General features: G+C 37.8%; 1 protein-coding gene across 1 annotated transcript in view; it reads right to left on the bottom strand.

Moving 5' to 3' along the window:
- Fam81b (family with sequence similarity 81 member B) overlaps nucleotides 1–15,898 on the bottom strand; it is a gene marked incomplete at its 5' end in the record, with an annotated part of 60,116 nt that overhangs the window by 6,749 nt on the left and 37,469 nt on the right. The window contains 2 exon segments of the mRNA XM_008827966.1: nucleotides 8,977–9,083; nucleotides 12,558–12,687. Of these exon segments, the coding sequence (XP_008826188.1) occupies nucleotides 8,977–9,083; nucleotides 12,558–12,687 (237 nt within the window).

Here is a 15,898-nt window from a genome sequence, read left to right as displayed (position 1 = left end):
GACTTCAAATCTTGGTCTGCAATACTGTAGTGCCCACCTGCAGCTAAGGGAGACAACCAGCTATTGTTCTAAAATGATGGATAAATTTGTTCTGTCCCCCTATTTAGAAGCCTTTGAGAGGGACCTGACACTGATTCTAACTACTCCAACAGCTATCAAAATACCTGAGAGCAAATCCTGAATCCATTACTCTAGAGTCCAGCCTTGGAAGACAAAAGAAAAATGAGGAGGAACCCAATAGAGGGATGCTTTTGGAAGCCCTTGTCAAGAAATTCCAATGGATTGTTGTGAACATCTGAAAATTGCCCTGTTCTTTTTTCTAGTTCCCCAGCTAGAGAACTTGGAATGCTAATTTCTCTTGCCTTTACTTCTCCTTCACATCTCTTAGTCACGATTCAAGGAGTTTCTTTTCCCCTTAGAGATGAGAGTTATGCAATTTGGGAGCCTTTTAGATAGACCCACTGAAGGGGTACTCCAGTTGCCTCACCCTGCGTCCCTGTCCAGCATGGAAGAAGCCAGAGTGGTCGGTGTCCCTATTCCCTACTGGCAATTTGGGTAACCTCTTCAGAGGATGGTGTGATAAGAGTAGGAGGTAGGAATTGGCTAGGCAGTTAGGGTAAAAAGACCCCAAAGAAATGTAGCCAGTTTCTTGGCTAAAAGTCAAAATGCCCTTGGACCTGTTAGCAACATGCTCTCTTCCAAAGGCCAAAAGTGTCAAAAGTATTTGGGAGCTTGTATCTAATCCTTAAAAATTTTAGGGTTACCTCTTCAGAGGGGGGAATGTTAGAGTACTCAAAAGCCCATAAAAATAAATACATGAAAGAAGGGGGAAAAAAAAAGAAAAACGTGACAGGGAGATATGGGAGGTATTAGAAGGGAGGGAGTGGCCATGAACTTGATCAAAACACCTTATATGTATGTATGATATTCTCAATAAAGTTTTTGTAAAAGTTAAAAAAAAGACATCCTTTCCTATCCCCTCCCCTACAGGGTGAGCCATACCACCTCTCAGATAGAAAACCTCTGTTATATATATATGTGTGTGTGTGTGTGTGTACATATATATATATGTTTATTTTATGTGTATGAGGGTTTTACCTGAATGTATATAAGTGCACCCATGTTGTACAATGCCCACAGAGGCCAGAAGGGTGTCAGATCCCCTGGAACTGGAGCTCCAGATGGTTTTTAGCTGCCATGTGAGTGCTGGGACTTGAACCAAGGTCCTCTGGAAGAGCAGCCAGTGCTTTTAACCACTGAGCCATCTCTCCAGCCCCATTCCTCTTCATTTTAAAAGGTTCCCAAATATATGCCAACCCTGTTTCTTTCAAAAGAAAAGAAATGTCCCAACTTTTCTGCCTCATATGTTCACAGCCGTCACAGTCAGAAATCTTCCTCTGGATTTCCTTGGCGATTTTATCACAGTGAGTGCTCTTTCCTTGATGAAAGGAAAACCAGTTTCCTCTTCTTTGAGTGAACTGCTGCTCAGAGAACTTCAGAATATCTGCTGTCCTTCATGAATAATGTCCCAGCACCATAGGAATGTCACATTCTGCCTTAATCATGAACAAGTGACTGTGATCATCCTACTCTCCATGGATTCCTCCATCCCACCAATGCTTCAGAAATGAAGGGGAGGAAGTAAAGAGATGGCTTCCAAGAAGAGTAAAGGTTGAGGCCCAGGTCACCTGCCCAATGGTATCCTATCAGCCTCCATCCCTGAAATTTACTCGGTTCTTTTCCCTCAGCTGGCATCCTGCCATTTGTCTTCTCTTCACAGGCCTGTGACTTTACAATCATCTATGACCCTCAAGTCTGTGTTCCTTTCCACAACAACACTGATGAGTACACACTGAAATCATCTAGGCTGCTTAGCTTTAACTGTAAACATGACACAACCTTGCATCACCCAAGAAGAAAGCCTCAACTGAGGAATTGTCTAGATCAAGCTGGGAATGTCTGTGGGGAATTGCCCTGATTGTTCATTAAATGTGGGCATTTCTTTTGTCCTGGACTGTACAGGACAAAAGAAAATTAGCTGAGGAGCAAGATCCATGTGTTCATTCTTTCTAATTAATGTGGTTGTGATGCTTCAATTTTTTCCCTGAAGTAATGGACTATGTAGCCTGTAATTGTAAGCTAAATAAATGCTTTGCCCCCCCAAATGAAGTATTTGGACTCATAATTAGAAAACAGAAGCACCAGCAGAATGGGGTAGCACACCCTGTAATTCCAGCACTTGGAGGAAGAGGCAGGAGAGCTGTCCACAGGTTCAGGCTAGCCTGGTCTACTTAGTGAGTTGTAGACTACCCAGGGTTACGTAGTAAGACACTACCTTGAAACATCAAAAAGGAAGGGAGGGAGGGAGGGAGGGAAGGAGGGAAGGAGGGAAAAGAACAGAAAAGGAGAAAAAACCCTCAAAACAGGTATCATAAAATCACTTGCATTTGAACCAGAGCTCTCAGTTGCAGAGGACATTAGGTGATATCTGGCCACAGTTTTAGTTGTTGCCACCGGGAGGTGCTACTAGCATCTAGTGGGGAGAGGCTAGGGATGCTCCTAAGCATCCTCCTGTGCAGACAGCCACACAGCAAAGAATCATTCTGCCAAAGCATCAGTAATACTGAAGGTGAGAAGCCCTGACTGAGATTCCCAAATGAAGGATGGGAAAGTTAGGTTCATTAAATTGTGATCAAGTCTAGATTTTCTCACATTATTTTTGACACGTATAGGAAATATGTTGATTCACCTTCAACACAGAAGAACATGAAGTCAGTTTCTCTTCTTGTTCTTAATATTATCAGGATTACCAATCATTTGCACAACTGGTCAACTGCTGTTAGATCAACAAGATCAACAACTGCTATGCAAACAACTGCCTCAGAAGTCTCTTTTTCTAAGCACCCTTAAAAAGAAGACCTGTTCCCCACGTGACACCCCTTACTCTCTTACCCTCCGCTACTTTTCTTTAGAGTGCTCATCATTCTCCAATATATACAAATTTGTGTGCTATCTCCCCCATCAGAGCTGATCTATCTCTGTGAGTGGTGGATTTTGCTTTGTTCATTACTGTGAAAAATGCCTGGACTATGAAATAAGCACTCAATTAATAGTTGTTGCCTCAATAAACAAATGCTTCCTTCTTTCTCAATAAATATATATTATTAGGTCTGATGACAAATAATGCATTAAAAACTTGTCAAGCTGTTTAGAAACCTAATCTGTTTTGATTTACATCATCTTCCTTTTGTGTCTAGGTAAGTATTAATTACTATGGTTAAGAGAGACAGTAAGTCCCTAGGTAATCAAGTCTTACAGCAAGAATGGAAACATCAGTGTTCACTTTGGCTGTAGAATGAATGTGAGGACTTGCCCTCGTATTACATAGACAGTATAACTATCCCTCTGAAAATCAAGGAACCACTATATGTGCCCAAGTAATACCTTTTGGAAGGGCATATTGGTAAGTGAAATTCTTAAATTGAAATAAAGTCAGAAACATGAATTACTAATATGACCATTTTTCCCCAAAGTTGACCTGCGATTAGAGATTACTTTCCTTTAACAATCAGAAACCAGACACCATCTGCTGGTAATTTGTTAAAATAGAAAAGCATTTTAAAAAGTATTCTTCAAGGATAAAAAGATAAAGTAAAATAAAGGTTTTTGCAAATCTTTGCTTAGCATTTTCTCTAAAATAATGGACAAGATTTGCCGTAATTCAATGTATTATAGAACTTACAGTTAACATATATGACAGAATGTATGAAATCTGGTGAGGGGGGTACAAGCGAGTGCAGTTAGGGGAGGGGGTCTAAATACGATTAAGATGTATGAAATGCACAAAAATTCAATAAAAATATATATTAAAAAAGAAAACCTCAATATAGCTAATTTGTTTGTATGACATTTACAGTGTATTTCCCACATAATCTATTCTATTTGGCATAAGAGTATTTCTACCAGAAGTAGATGGATATATGGATGGATAGATAGCTTGGTAAGTAGATAGGACGATGGATAGATGATAGATAATAATAGGCAAGTAGATACATATATAGATGGAATTTTTCAATTTTTCTTAAAAGATAAAAGACTTTTAAATTATGGTCAAAGTCCTTATTAGGTCAATGCAGGCTATTTGCTTTGTTTTTGTTTAATTTTAATATGAATGAAATAAGGCTAAATCCCATACCAAGGGGATTAAAGGAAGAAAGAAAGGGAAAAGGAAAGTTTAACGAAAACTGAAGACACAGCAGAACCCAGCACAGAGCTATGGTGAGGGATAGTGGTACAAATGTCAGGGTTATGATGGATGTACTTAAAGATATGCATAACTCCATCCTCAGCCAGATTTACCAGGGTCACTTATGTTCCCAGTACAGTGTCTTGCCCTCAACAATCTGTGGAAAGAACATTTTTAGAAGATGAAAAGATTTCTTTAGAATTCAGACTGTGGCTTTGACAAAGTGTGAATATAAAAAAAAATATAAAGAAGAAAATGAAAAGAAAAAAATTGGCTTTTCATGGACTGATAACACAAGATATTTTCACTCTTATAATTATATCTTTTAAAGTGTGTAACATAGACTATGTACTGTTTCTTTGGAGACTGAGTCCAAGATTTTGAGCTTCGTAACAGAAGTGAGAAATTAATTGTAAGAACTTGTAAGTTTCTTTCCGTAAGTATAATTCTCTTAAACAAATTCCTTTTAAGGACTGAGGATGTATTAATAGGTTGGTGGTAGAGTGTCTATGTAGAAGGCCCTAGGTTAGGTCCCTAGTACCGTACCAAACAAGAAAGCAAGCCAGCCAGGCAGACAAATTTCTTCTTAATGTTTGTGATTTCTAGCTGGTGAAACTAATTAAAAAGGAATTCCAAATATACTCTGATAAGATTTAGTTCTTGGTTATTCACAGTTGTACCTACATGTAAATCCTTGATAACCTGCTTCCTGCTCACATAAGCAAATGTAATATTATCTTTCCTAAATTTCTGCAGTATGATTTATTTATTAATAGATGGAAAAAATGAAATGGAGGCATCATGGTTTGATAGCAACTATCTGCCCTTTGGAGTCAGACACTTCCTACCTGTGTAGCTTGGGCAGATCACTTAATCTCAGGTGATTACAAATATTTTTTTCTTCAGACTACTGAAAAGACTTGCTTTGCAGGGCTGGGTACATTAAGTGTTTTGAGGACATAGGGACAGGTAGGCATTTATAAATGACTACTTATTTGTGATTTTGCCTAGAACCTGTGCCATTTTAACATTGTATAACTTTTACTTTACCTGTGTTTAGCTTCTGCCTAAAGTCCTTTGTCATTTAACACTGTTTAATTTTTACTTTACCTATGTTTAGCTTCTCATTTATGTTTTTTCCCCCAACTATCTGTGTCTGGGATAAGTTACATATTATAAGTTCTCAAAACTCATCTGTTATGCTCATTCATTGGCTTTTATTTGGGGTTTAATATGTGAGGTGCTAAGTATATGAAAATTGGTCTAACAAAGGTCTGTCTTGAATACTTTTCAACTGTCTACAGTGGTGACATGTTTGAAGTTGAGTGATAAAGTTGGAGTCTATGCTTTTGCTTTGTTGATAAAAAGCCTTTGCTTATAAATTACTATCCGTGAAACAGTGTCAGCAGTAACATCTATCTAGGAGTGACTGCCCCTGCCAAACCCTGAATAAAAGATGGCTGTATCTCATGATGTCCAAGACTCTTGCTATATAAGTATTAAGTTGTTGGACTAAGGACATTACTTAGCTAAACGCTGACAAGGACACTTCAGGAAGTGGGTGGCTCCATGGAGAACTATACATGTCTTTTGTTGGGTCTAGTGATGGATGCCAAAATTATAGGGATTCATTAGGAAGTCTCCATACAATACTGAGGCTTCTAAGTTCAAAAAAAGTAAGTACAATAGACAAATACAAATTTATTAAACTTTCTAAATGGAAAATTGCTTATTTAAACTTAGCCTTAAGGTCACTAAAATGTTTTTATTGAAGTTACTTCTTTTGTTCTAAGACAGCACTTCCTTTAAATATAGAAAAGTAAATTATACACAAAATTCACTTATATTTAAAAGTATATATCTCAAAATTCTAATATTAACAGTGATTTATATACTCTTTGAAAGTTGTTGAAGTACTTATTGTTGTTTAAAAGCAATCTTGCTAAAGGTTAAAAACTAATATGCCAGGTTAAAGCAGAAATGCTGTTTTAAATTGCCTACCTTATTTTCCATTTATACAAAATGCATTTGTAACACACATCTCAATCAAAAGGTTAAGAGCCCTAATGCCCAGGAATCCTACAAATTGATAAGCAAATGATGTTTTAAATCTCAGTGAAAAATTTGACAAAAGATAAGAATAGGCAAGTTACAGAAAAGAAAAGCCAACTGGTAAGGGGAGTGCAAGTGAAAACACATGCTGCTTGTCATCCTTTAATTTTCAAATACTACCGAATAAAGCACACCCCGTGTTGTTTAGAATGTATAGGAAGACCTATGGCCATTGATGATAGGAGTGCATATTTCTATAATATTCAAAAGAGAAATTTATAAAAATCAATGAACGAGTATACTCTTTGATTTAGGAAATTATTTTATTATTTTAATTAATTTCTAAAATTAGTATGCACAGTAATGGGCTTCATTGTAACATTTTTATACTTAGATGTCATCATATTCTGTTCTTTTTTATCCCCCTCAACCACTCTTCCCCCTCCCCCTCTTTCTGATCTCCTTCCTCCCCACAAATAGTCCTCCCTCTGCTATCATGTCACAAGTATTCTGTTATCTTCATTCTCTCCCCATCACCTTAAGATTTTTTCCTCCCCTTTTCTCCCCTTTCTACTTTCTGATCTACACACACACACACACACACACACACACACGCCCCTGGGGGGGGGGAGGGTTCCACATATGAAAGAAAATATGTAATATTCATCTTTCTGAGTATGGCTTATTTCACTTAATATCTCCAGTTCCATTTCATAATTTGATTTTTTTTCTTTGCGACTAAATGGAATTACACTGTGTATATGTACTGTTTTCTTATCCCCTCATGTATTGACAGACATGTAAGATGGTTCTTTTTAACTATTGTGAACAAAGCAATGATAAACATGGATGCGCAAGTATTTCTGTAATTTCTTGACTGACTATCCTTCGGGTAAATAACCAAGAGAAGGCCCAAGCTTGTCTTACAGTAGCTCCAGGTTTAGTTCTCCAAGGAAGCTCCCCAATGACTTCATAGTGACTGCAAAAGTTTATGATTTAAAATGTATATCTAGCTGGGCGTGGTGGTGCACGCTTTTAATCCCAGCATTTGGGAGGCAGAGGCAGGCAGATCTCTGTGAGTTTGAGGCCAGCCTGCTCTACATAGTGAGTTCCAGGTTAGCTGGGGCTACAGGGAGACCCTGTCTCAAAAGACCAAGAAAATGTATATCTAAAAGTAGTTTGCAGTATCACTTTTCCTTTGGATAATTTCTTTGCCTTAATCCCCTAATGCTTTAAACTAGGGGGATTAGATCATACACCATACCAATATTTACTGAGTAACAGAATTTCAGAATCTAAAAGTGCTTTCTTAAAATGTGAGGAAGGGGCTGGAGAGATGGCTCAGAGGTTAAGAACACTCGCTGTTCTTGCAGAAGAGCCGGGTTCGAATCCCAGCACCCACATGGCAGCTAACAACTGTCCATAACTCCAGTCTCAGGGGATCCAACAGCCTCTTCTGACCTCCGTGGGCATTGCACGACATGGGTACACTTACCTACATGCAGGCAACACATGCATACACATAAAATAAAATAAAATTAAAATTAAATAAAATAAATGTGAGGAAATAGATATTTCCCATTACTTGAGAACTGGCTTCTCCAAGTTATAACAATTACTTCTATTTCTCATTTTTAAGACATGTAACTTTTCTGTTTTAACATTAGTAATGTAAGATACATTCACATGATGGCACGGGGTGCTTTGTTAGTTTTTCTTAGAGATACAAAAATATCATGCTGTACCTTATTGTCAGTGGTAATTGGCTTTAATAAAATACAGAAGAGACAGTGAAAATGGAGAAGGGAGAATATTTTCAGAATGTTGGGTTTTAACCCGGGCAGTGTGGGACACAGAGGAAAAAGAAAAGAGTCCAAGGAGCAGTAAGTTCATCCATGTGGCTGGAATTTTCCTTTGTGCTATATTCTTGGGACATGATGGTCATTTAACAAGACAGCAAGGCCTGAGAATGAGGGACCAGTTATTTGAATGTTTGCTCAATCCCTGTCTCTTTATCATACTTTCTCCTTCTAATAGAGGGAATTCAGTTTAAGGTGGGATGAAGAGTAGTTTCAGAAAAAGATAATATAAAGAAGTAAGTGGAGGACAGAAGAATTCTTACAGGGGAACTCTATAAATCAAAATTGTTTTAAAACAGATCATCGTGGGGAACCAATTTATATTCAGTAGTACTTTACACTGAGGCATTTCAATTAAAAATGGTAGTAAGTTAAAAGTACACTATAGGAATGATCAGTGAATATGCCAATTCAGCTGATATGCAAAGAAAGCAGAGAAATTAATAGTAATGGGACAGCAAGATGGCTCTGTGGGTAAAGGTGCTTGCTGCTAAGCCTAACCGCCTGAGTTCCTCCTTACAACCCACATGGTGGAATGTAGAACTGACTCATGCAAATTGTCCTCTGACTGCTGTATGCCTCACTTCATGAATAAATGAACACAGTAACATTTTAAAATATTTAAAAACTAATATCCATATTTCCTCTTATGAATACTGTATGTGGCTTTAGTGTAGATTATTCTCTACATTAGTTTTCTACTTTATTTCTTGGCCAAGTTCAAATTCCTGGGATAAGTTTTATTTATTGCCAATGCTTTCATTGTGTAAAACTCTTTGAAATGCATTTGAGAGAATTAAAAATCTTGCGTTTACTTACTTGAATTCCAAAATGTTCATTTCGTGCTGATAATCTCCCTGGACCATCTTTAAATTTGAAGAGTGCTCAGAAGTGGAAGCCTCAATCTTTCCTAAGAGCTGCATTACCTAATGGAATTACAAGAGGGAGCATTTGTGCAGGAGCACCACCACCAGTACTCGTGTGACTTATACTTTATTCCTAAAGGAGTCAGAAAACACACCTCAACCTAGAGCATGTCTGCATTAGAAAATGGTTCACAGTTATAGTTACACCATTCTCATGGAGAGAATAATAGTAAGCGTTCCATTTCATTGTCTGTAATTTTTTTACATAATAGGTTTTCTGATGATACAGTAAAAATAAGCTATAGCCATCGGTTTGTTTATTAATTCAATCTTATTATTTCTTTACTTCCTCCAGTCACAGGTATCCTGTCCCCAGCTATATTTTTAGCCTTATCAGGTGACTGATGGTAAAAGCTAGATAGTTAATGAATGAAAGTTAAAATACTTGGGTTAGAGAGATGGCTCAGTGGTTAAGAACACTGACTGTTCTTGCAGAAGACATGGGTTCGAATCCCAACACCCACATGTCAGCCAACAACTGTCTGTAACCAGCTCCAGGGGATCCAACTGCCTCTTCGGTCCCCAGAAGACATTGCATGATACGGGTGCATTTACCTACATGCAGGCAATACACGCATACACATAAAAATAATAAATAAAATTTTTAAAAAGTTAAATATTCAAACACATAATAAATATTTAAGTCCACAGTCAAGCTCTGAGTAAAACACACATATCTACCATAAGATTTGATCTCAGTGAGTTCCATATAGTATTCTGACTTAACTACAAGTAAGCAAGTTATAAAATAACTTAGGAAATATAGAGACAGGAAAAGAGAAGTTCCAGAGCTTTGAGGAAGCTGCCTTAAAAACAAATGCACAATGACAGCACATGATTGAGTCTAAACTAATAACTGTCACAGAAACTAAAACCACATGACCAGCTTTGGTCAAGAAGGATTCAGGGCCTGCAGAAGACCAGCCCCGGAAGAAGGGCTTCTTAACAATCAGTAGTTCCCTTGGCAAAGAAAGAGGCCACAGTGAGCAACCAACAGCATCTGAATGATTTCTTTTTTGCAAGATATATATGAATGATTAACACAGTAAAGGCACCAGGGGAGAAAATAAAACAACAGGTTAATACACGGATGGGAAAGGTAGAGAAAAAAGAAAACAGGCAGGAAAATGTTAATGCTGAAGCATTGATTCAGGACACAGTATGTTAGAGTGGGGCACATAGAATCTTTAAAAAAATTGTTTTATTATTTTATGTATATAAGTATTACCTGCATGTGTGTAAGTGCACCCATGTCGTGCAATGCCCACAGAGGTCAGAAGAAGGTGTCAGATCCCTTGGAACTGGAGTTATGGACATGTTAGCTGCTAAATATTCAAACACATAATAAATATTTAAGTCCACAGTCAAGCTCTGAGTAAAACACACATATCTACCATAAGATTTGATCTCAGTGAGTTCCATATAGTATTCTGACTTAACTACAAGTAAGCAAGTTATAAAATAACTTAGGAAATATAGAGACAGGAAAAGAGAAGTTCCAGAGCTTTGAGGAAGCTGCCTTAAAAACAAATGCACAATGACAGCACATGATTGAGTCTAAACTAATAACTGTCACAGAAACTAAAACCACATGACCAGCTTTGGTCAAGAAGGATTCAGGGCCTGCAGAAGACCAGTCCCGGAAGAAGGGCTTCTTAACAATCAGTAGTTCCCTTGGCAAAGAAAGAGGCCACAGTGAGCAACCAACAGCATCTGAATGATTTCTTTTTTGCAAGATATATATGAATGATTAACACAGTAAAGGCACCAGGGGAGAAAATAAAACAACAGGTTAATACACGGATGGGAAAGGTAGAGAAAAAAGAAAACAGGCAGGAAAATGTTAATGCTGAAGCATTGATTCAGGACACAGTATGTTAGAGTGGGGCACATAGAATCTTTAAAAAAATTGTTTTATTATTTTATGTATATAAGTATTACCTGCATGTGTGTAAGTGCACCCATGTCGTGCAATGCCCACAGAGGTCAGAAGAAGGTGTCAGATCCCTTGGAACTGGAGTTATGGACAGTTGTTAGCTGCCATGTGGGTGCTGGGAATTGAACCTGGGTTCTCTGTAAGAGCAGCCAGTGCTCTTAATTGCTGAACCTTCTCTCCAGCCCCACAAATACAATCTTTATAGATGAAGAACAGAACCCATACTAAGGAATTTTAAACCTTATTTACTTTAAAAAGCAATAAATAGAGTTTCAGAATAAATAAACACAGGATATATTAGTGATTTTTTAAAAATGACTTCTTGGTTCTTTACTGGTCAAATATATAAAATACAGACAAGGATACAAGAAGATCTGTAAAATATAAATTTTACTTAATAGCTGCATATACCAACCTAATCACTTGCAAACAGGCAGCACTCATTCTTTCCTAGAGGCTGTGAGAATCGTCAACAACTAAGCACTGTGTCTATAAAGAAAATTTCTAATTGCTCTAAATGCAAGAAAAGCATGGGCTATAGCTCTTTACTGCACTAAAACCAGAAACTGCTAAGAAAAAGCACATATGAAGAAATAAAAGTCCAGCCACTTAAATGCAAAAACACTATTTTCATTCTAGTGTTTTGCTTGACAAGGTATCTCTGATATCTACTGTAAGGAGCCTACTTGGCCACAGACCTTGACTTCTGTGCTCTAAACCAGCAGTGTCCTGGGTGCTCTGACTTTCCAGGTGTTCCCTGCCATGTCTGGGTGGTGTCTTCCCATGGGTGGCTTTTTTTAAAGAACTCAATGAACTGCTCTATGTGGCATCACAGCTGAAGCCTTCCTTCCCTGTCTATTTCACAGGCTCTAGATCTGTACTACAGTCAGAAGAATTTCCCTATCTTCACCAGAGCTCTCGCCATCTTTCTGATTAGATACTCCTTCAGTGAATCTTTTCTCATCTAATTCCCTTATGACATTTGCTTCTTAAAGGATTTGGACTAACTCAGAGAGCAAATCAACACTGCAATCAAATTTACCTAGGAAAAGCGAATGTACATATTACCTATGAACAACAGGGCACAGTCAAATCTATAGTCAAATAGTGATTTAAGATAGCTAGGTATCAGTGGGCATAAAGAGTGAGTCAGAAAGTGTTGCCAGAGGCAAAGTCCACTGGAGAAATGGTCTCTAAAATCCAGGCCCAAGGGTGTTAATGCTTTTTGTAAGAGATTCAAACCACTGCAGGGTTTTAAATAGCTTTACAACATGATCAATTGCATTAACATTGAAACTTTCATAATAACAGCTTCCAAGGGAAATTCCTTTGTGTCTAATCCTCAACTCCACAGTGTCTGAGGGGAGTCAAACAGTAAGTAAATACTGTCTGTGATATAAGCCGGCCATGCTCACAATGGAAGCCTGTGCTGGGACATAGAGGCACTCACCTGACTAGGCTGTTTGATAAGCTATAATCACCTTACTGCCAGTAGTAACTTACAACATCTTATAATAATCCCATCCCTTTTCAGTTACCTTCATATCCAAGTTCTTGGAAACAGTTTCTAGGGTAGACATGAGCTCTTGGACTGCCCTTTCAATTTGCCGGTACTCATGCCTGATGAAATGAATGTCTCCAGAAAGTTTCACAATGCTTGAATCACATCTAGCGTCAAGATGGAAATCTGTGTGAGATCAGTATGTTCAAAATGCTGTGATACGGTAGACTCTGTGCCTTCACTTGATGGCCAAGTTTCCAAGTTCTTTAAGTAGGTTGGAGAATGTAGGAGCATGCACAGAACTTCCCTCACTTTTTTTTCTTTACTCTTTCCAAAGGGGGAAAAACCAGGTTGGACACATGGGCCCAACTGTAGTACCAAGATACTAGGGTGAATTGGGGGAAATTTTACATTTTTAGCCATAAAGATTTTAACAGGTTTTAATATTTGGAAAATATACTCTTCCATCTATGGTTAGACAAGTTTGCTAATTTGTCCTCTTCCATATCAGGTTCTAAATTCACTTTCCTCTTTCCCCCAACCCCCCAACTGCCAATTTTCCTTTGGCTAGAAAGTGTGCGAACCATTCCAATTCATCTTCAAAAAACAATTTTCCATTCTCTTAACTGCAAACAAAACTCCTGTTCCTTGTATGGTCTCAAATGGGTGTCATCTCATAGGATAAAAGCTGTTCACACTGACATCTGAGTGCAACTTTATCCTTAGGCAGCATTTGGTATTTTAGAAAAGGAATGCTGATGAGATGGTGCATTGCAGGAGGAAGAAAAATACAGAACCCACCCCTTTAACCAGTCCCCAAACCTCTCTTGGAGGCAGCAAGCTACATATTGCATTAGTGATCAGTCAGTCAGTGCTTAACTATGAATGAATGATAAGACAGAGAGCACGGACGAAATGTGCTTTTGTATGTCTGAGTTACCAGAGCTCTCTCTGACAATTGCTATTTTATAAAATAACATTTTTGAATATCATCAAATAATATTTACTAGACTCATATTTCCTTATTGCCATGTTAAATAACATTAGTATATCATAACTACTAATACTTTGTAAGATCAGGATGTCTTTAAGATTTTTGGAATCAAAGGTGAGTTTAGAGGTAAACTTTCTTGAGCATGACACCTTGAAGGGGTGACTGTAGTTGGGGGACAGGAGGTTGTGGGAAGAAATAACTAGAAGTCGATCTGATCAAGAATGAGAACAAGGTGTTATGTACCCATGTCATGGCCAAAAGCGGTTTACACATTTGTATATGGAAACTGTCAATGTTGGAGAGGTAACTATGTTGTTGATTGTTCCAGTGTCCTGATGCTGAGACCCGGAAAAAGACAAAGCATGAATTCTTGCTGCTTCCACTGCTTCCTGCTCCTTTCTCCTACCCTCCCTTTGTTCCCCACCCTCCAGGACAGCTGGTGTGCAGGCCACTGACTAAGACCCTGTTATCAGATAGACCACTCTTTGAGTCCCACTTCTGTTACTTCTTAGATTTGTGGTCTGGGTCAACGTTCTTAACACCTATGAGTTTCAATTTTCCTCATTGGGAAAAAAGAGGGAGGGGAGCACACACTGATACCAGGGTCACTATATATATGGTTGCACAATTTTTCCATCACACTATTCCAGGGGGTGCCAGACCCATGGGCAGATGTGTGCACATGTCTGTCAGAGTGCTGTGTGCTACACCTTCAGAACTGTAAGCTATGGCTGTGTATGTATCTCCTAATGATTAACTGTTCCTAAATAAATTTTAAAGAATAAATTTATTTCCAGGGTCACAGTTTTCCCTTTTGATATATAGGTTCAAATCTCTGCTTTAAATTTTCTTTCCTGGGGCTGGAGAGATGGCTCAGCGGTTAAGAGCAGTGACTGCTCTTGCAGAGGACCTGGGTTTGATTCTCAGCACCCACATAGTGGCTACAAACCATCCTTAACTCCAGTTCTAGGGGAATCTGAAGCCCTCTTCTGACCTCTGTGGCGTTGCACGACACAGGTGCATTCACATACATGCAGGCAATGCACTCATACATAAAATAAAAATAGTAAATAAAATATTGTTAAAAAGTTTTTTCCTATATCCATGAATATATTTTCCTGAAGTAGTTATTGTTTCTTCTTCAGGATATCCTTTCAAATCTATGACTGGTATGTCATAGATATAATTTCCCTATAGCTATTTTTATAGCAGAAGGCATTTTCTTTTCATTTGGCATGATTTTTGTCATGCTTCTTTACATTTTGTGACTCATTATTTTGAACTGTATTTATTCCACCGAGGAACTTAAAAAGTAAAGTTAATTGCTGAAATATTTGAATTTTCTTTTACTTTAATCCTGAAAAAATTCCAATTTGTCTCTCTCCTTTTGTTACTAGATAACCTCTTTTTTTGAGAAATTCTGTTACATCTTATTTTTAAAATTAATTTTTGTCTAATCAAATAAAACATGTCTATAGTTTGAAAGTTAATAAAAATCACAAGACTATTAGCAAACTAGACTGCTCTCCCTTTATCCTCAGTTTCATAGTAGTTACGGTTATTTATGGTCAGCTATGGTCTGAAAATAATAAAAAAGTGTGAGTATAATATAATAAAATATTGAGAAAGATTCCATATTCATATAACTTAGTAAAGCGTAGTTATAATTTTAAATATGTCTTAATCTCCCATTAGGCTTAATTTATAAACTAACCTTTATACAGGGGGAAAACCCTGTAGTTTATATAGGGTTGAGCACTAGCCCTTTCAGGCATCCCTTGAAAGTCTTAATAAGTAGCATATCCTCCACAGATAAGATGACTGCTGACAGTGCATCCTAACCCTGATTTTCACTGCTTCTTCCATTCTCTCTAGAGACAGGGCTGGAAATATGTAGAGAACTTTGTGGTGTGACCTACACCTTTAAACATGATATTATTAAGCTTCCCAAGGCAGCTTCCACATTTTCCTCTGTTTCCTAATTCCAAGACTTCTATGATATCCTTGTCCTGGTGGGCTTACATTTTATTATCTGTTTTATTTAGTGTACATATTTGTGTTTAAATGATGCATGTGGGTACTCCTGGAGGCCAGAAGAGTATGTCAGACCCCAATTGGAGCTGGAGTTATAGGCAGTTGTGAACTACCTGATGGTACTGAGAACCAAACTTCAGTTCTCTGCAAGCGCAAGGACTCCTAACTGCTGAGCATCTCTTCAATCAACCTCTGTCTACCACCCCCTTATATTTTAAAGAGAAAAATCTTTTCACAGTAGATTTAATGGGACATTTAGAAAGGGCCAAATTACAGTGATTGTTCATACAGCAATCTTTTAGTTCTTTCAGTTGCTTAGTTTCTTTGAAACTGGGAGTCTCTTAGCTTGA

This window comes from Nannospalax galili, unplaced genomic scaffold, assembly GCF_000622305.1.
Source record: "Nannospalax galili isolate Female #2095 unplaced genomic scaffold, S.galili_v1.0 scaffold393, whole genome shotgun sequence".
Lineage (NCBI taxonomy): Eukaryota > Metazoa > Chordata > Mammalia > Rodentia > Spalacidae > Nannospalax > Nannospalax galili.
This window is presented reverse-complemented; position numbering and strand designations above follow the sequence as displayed.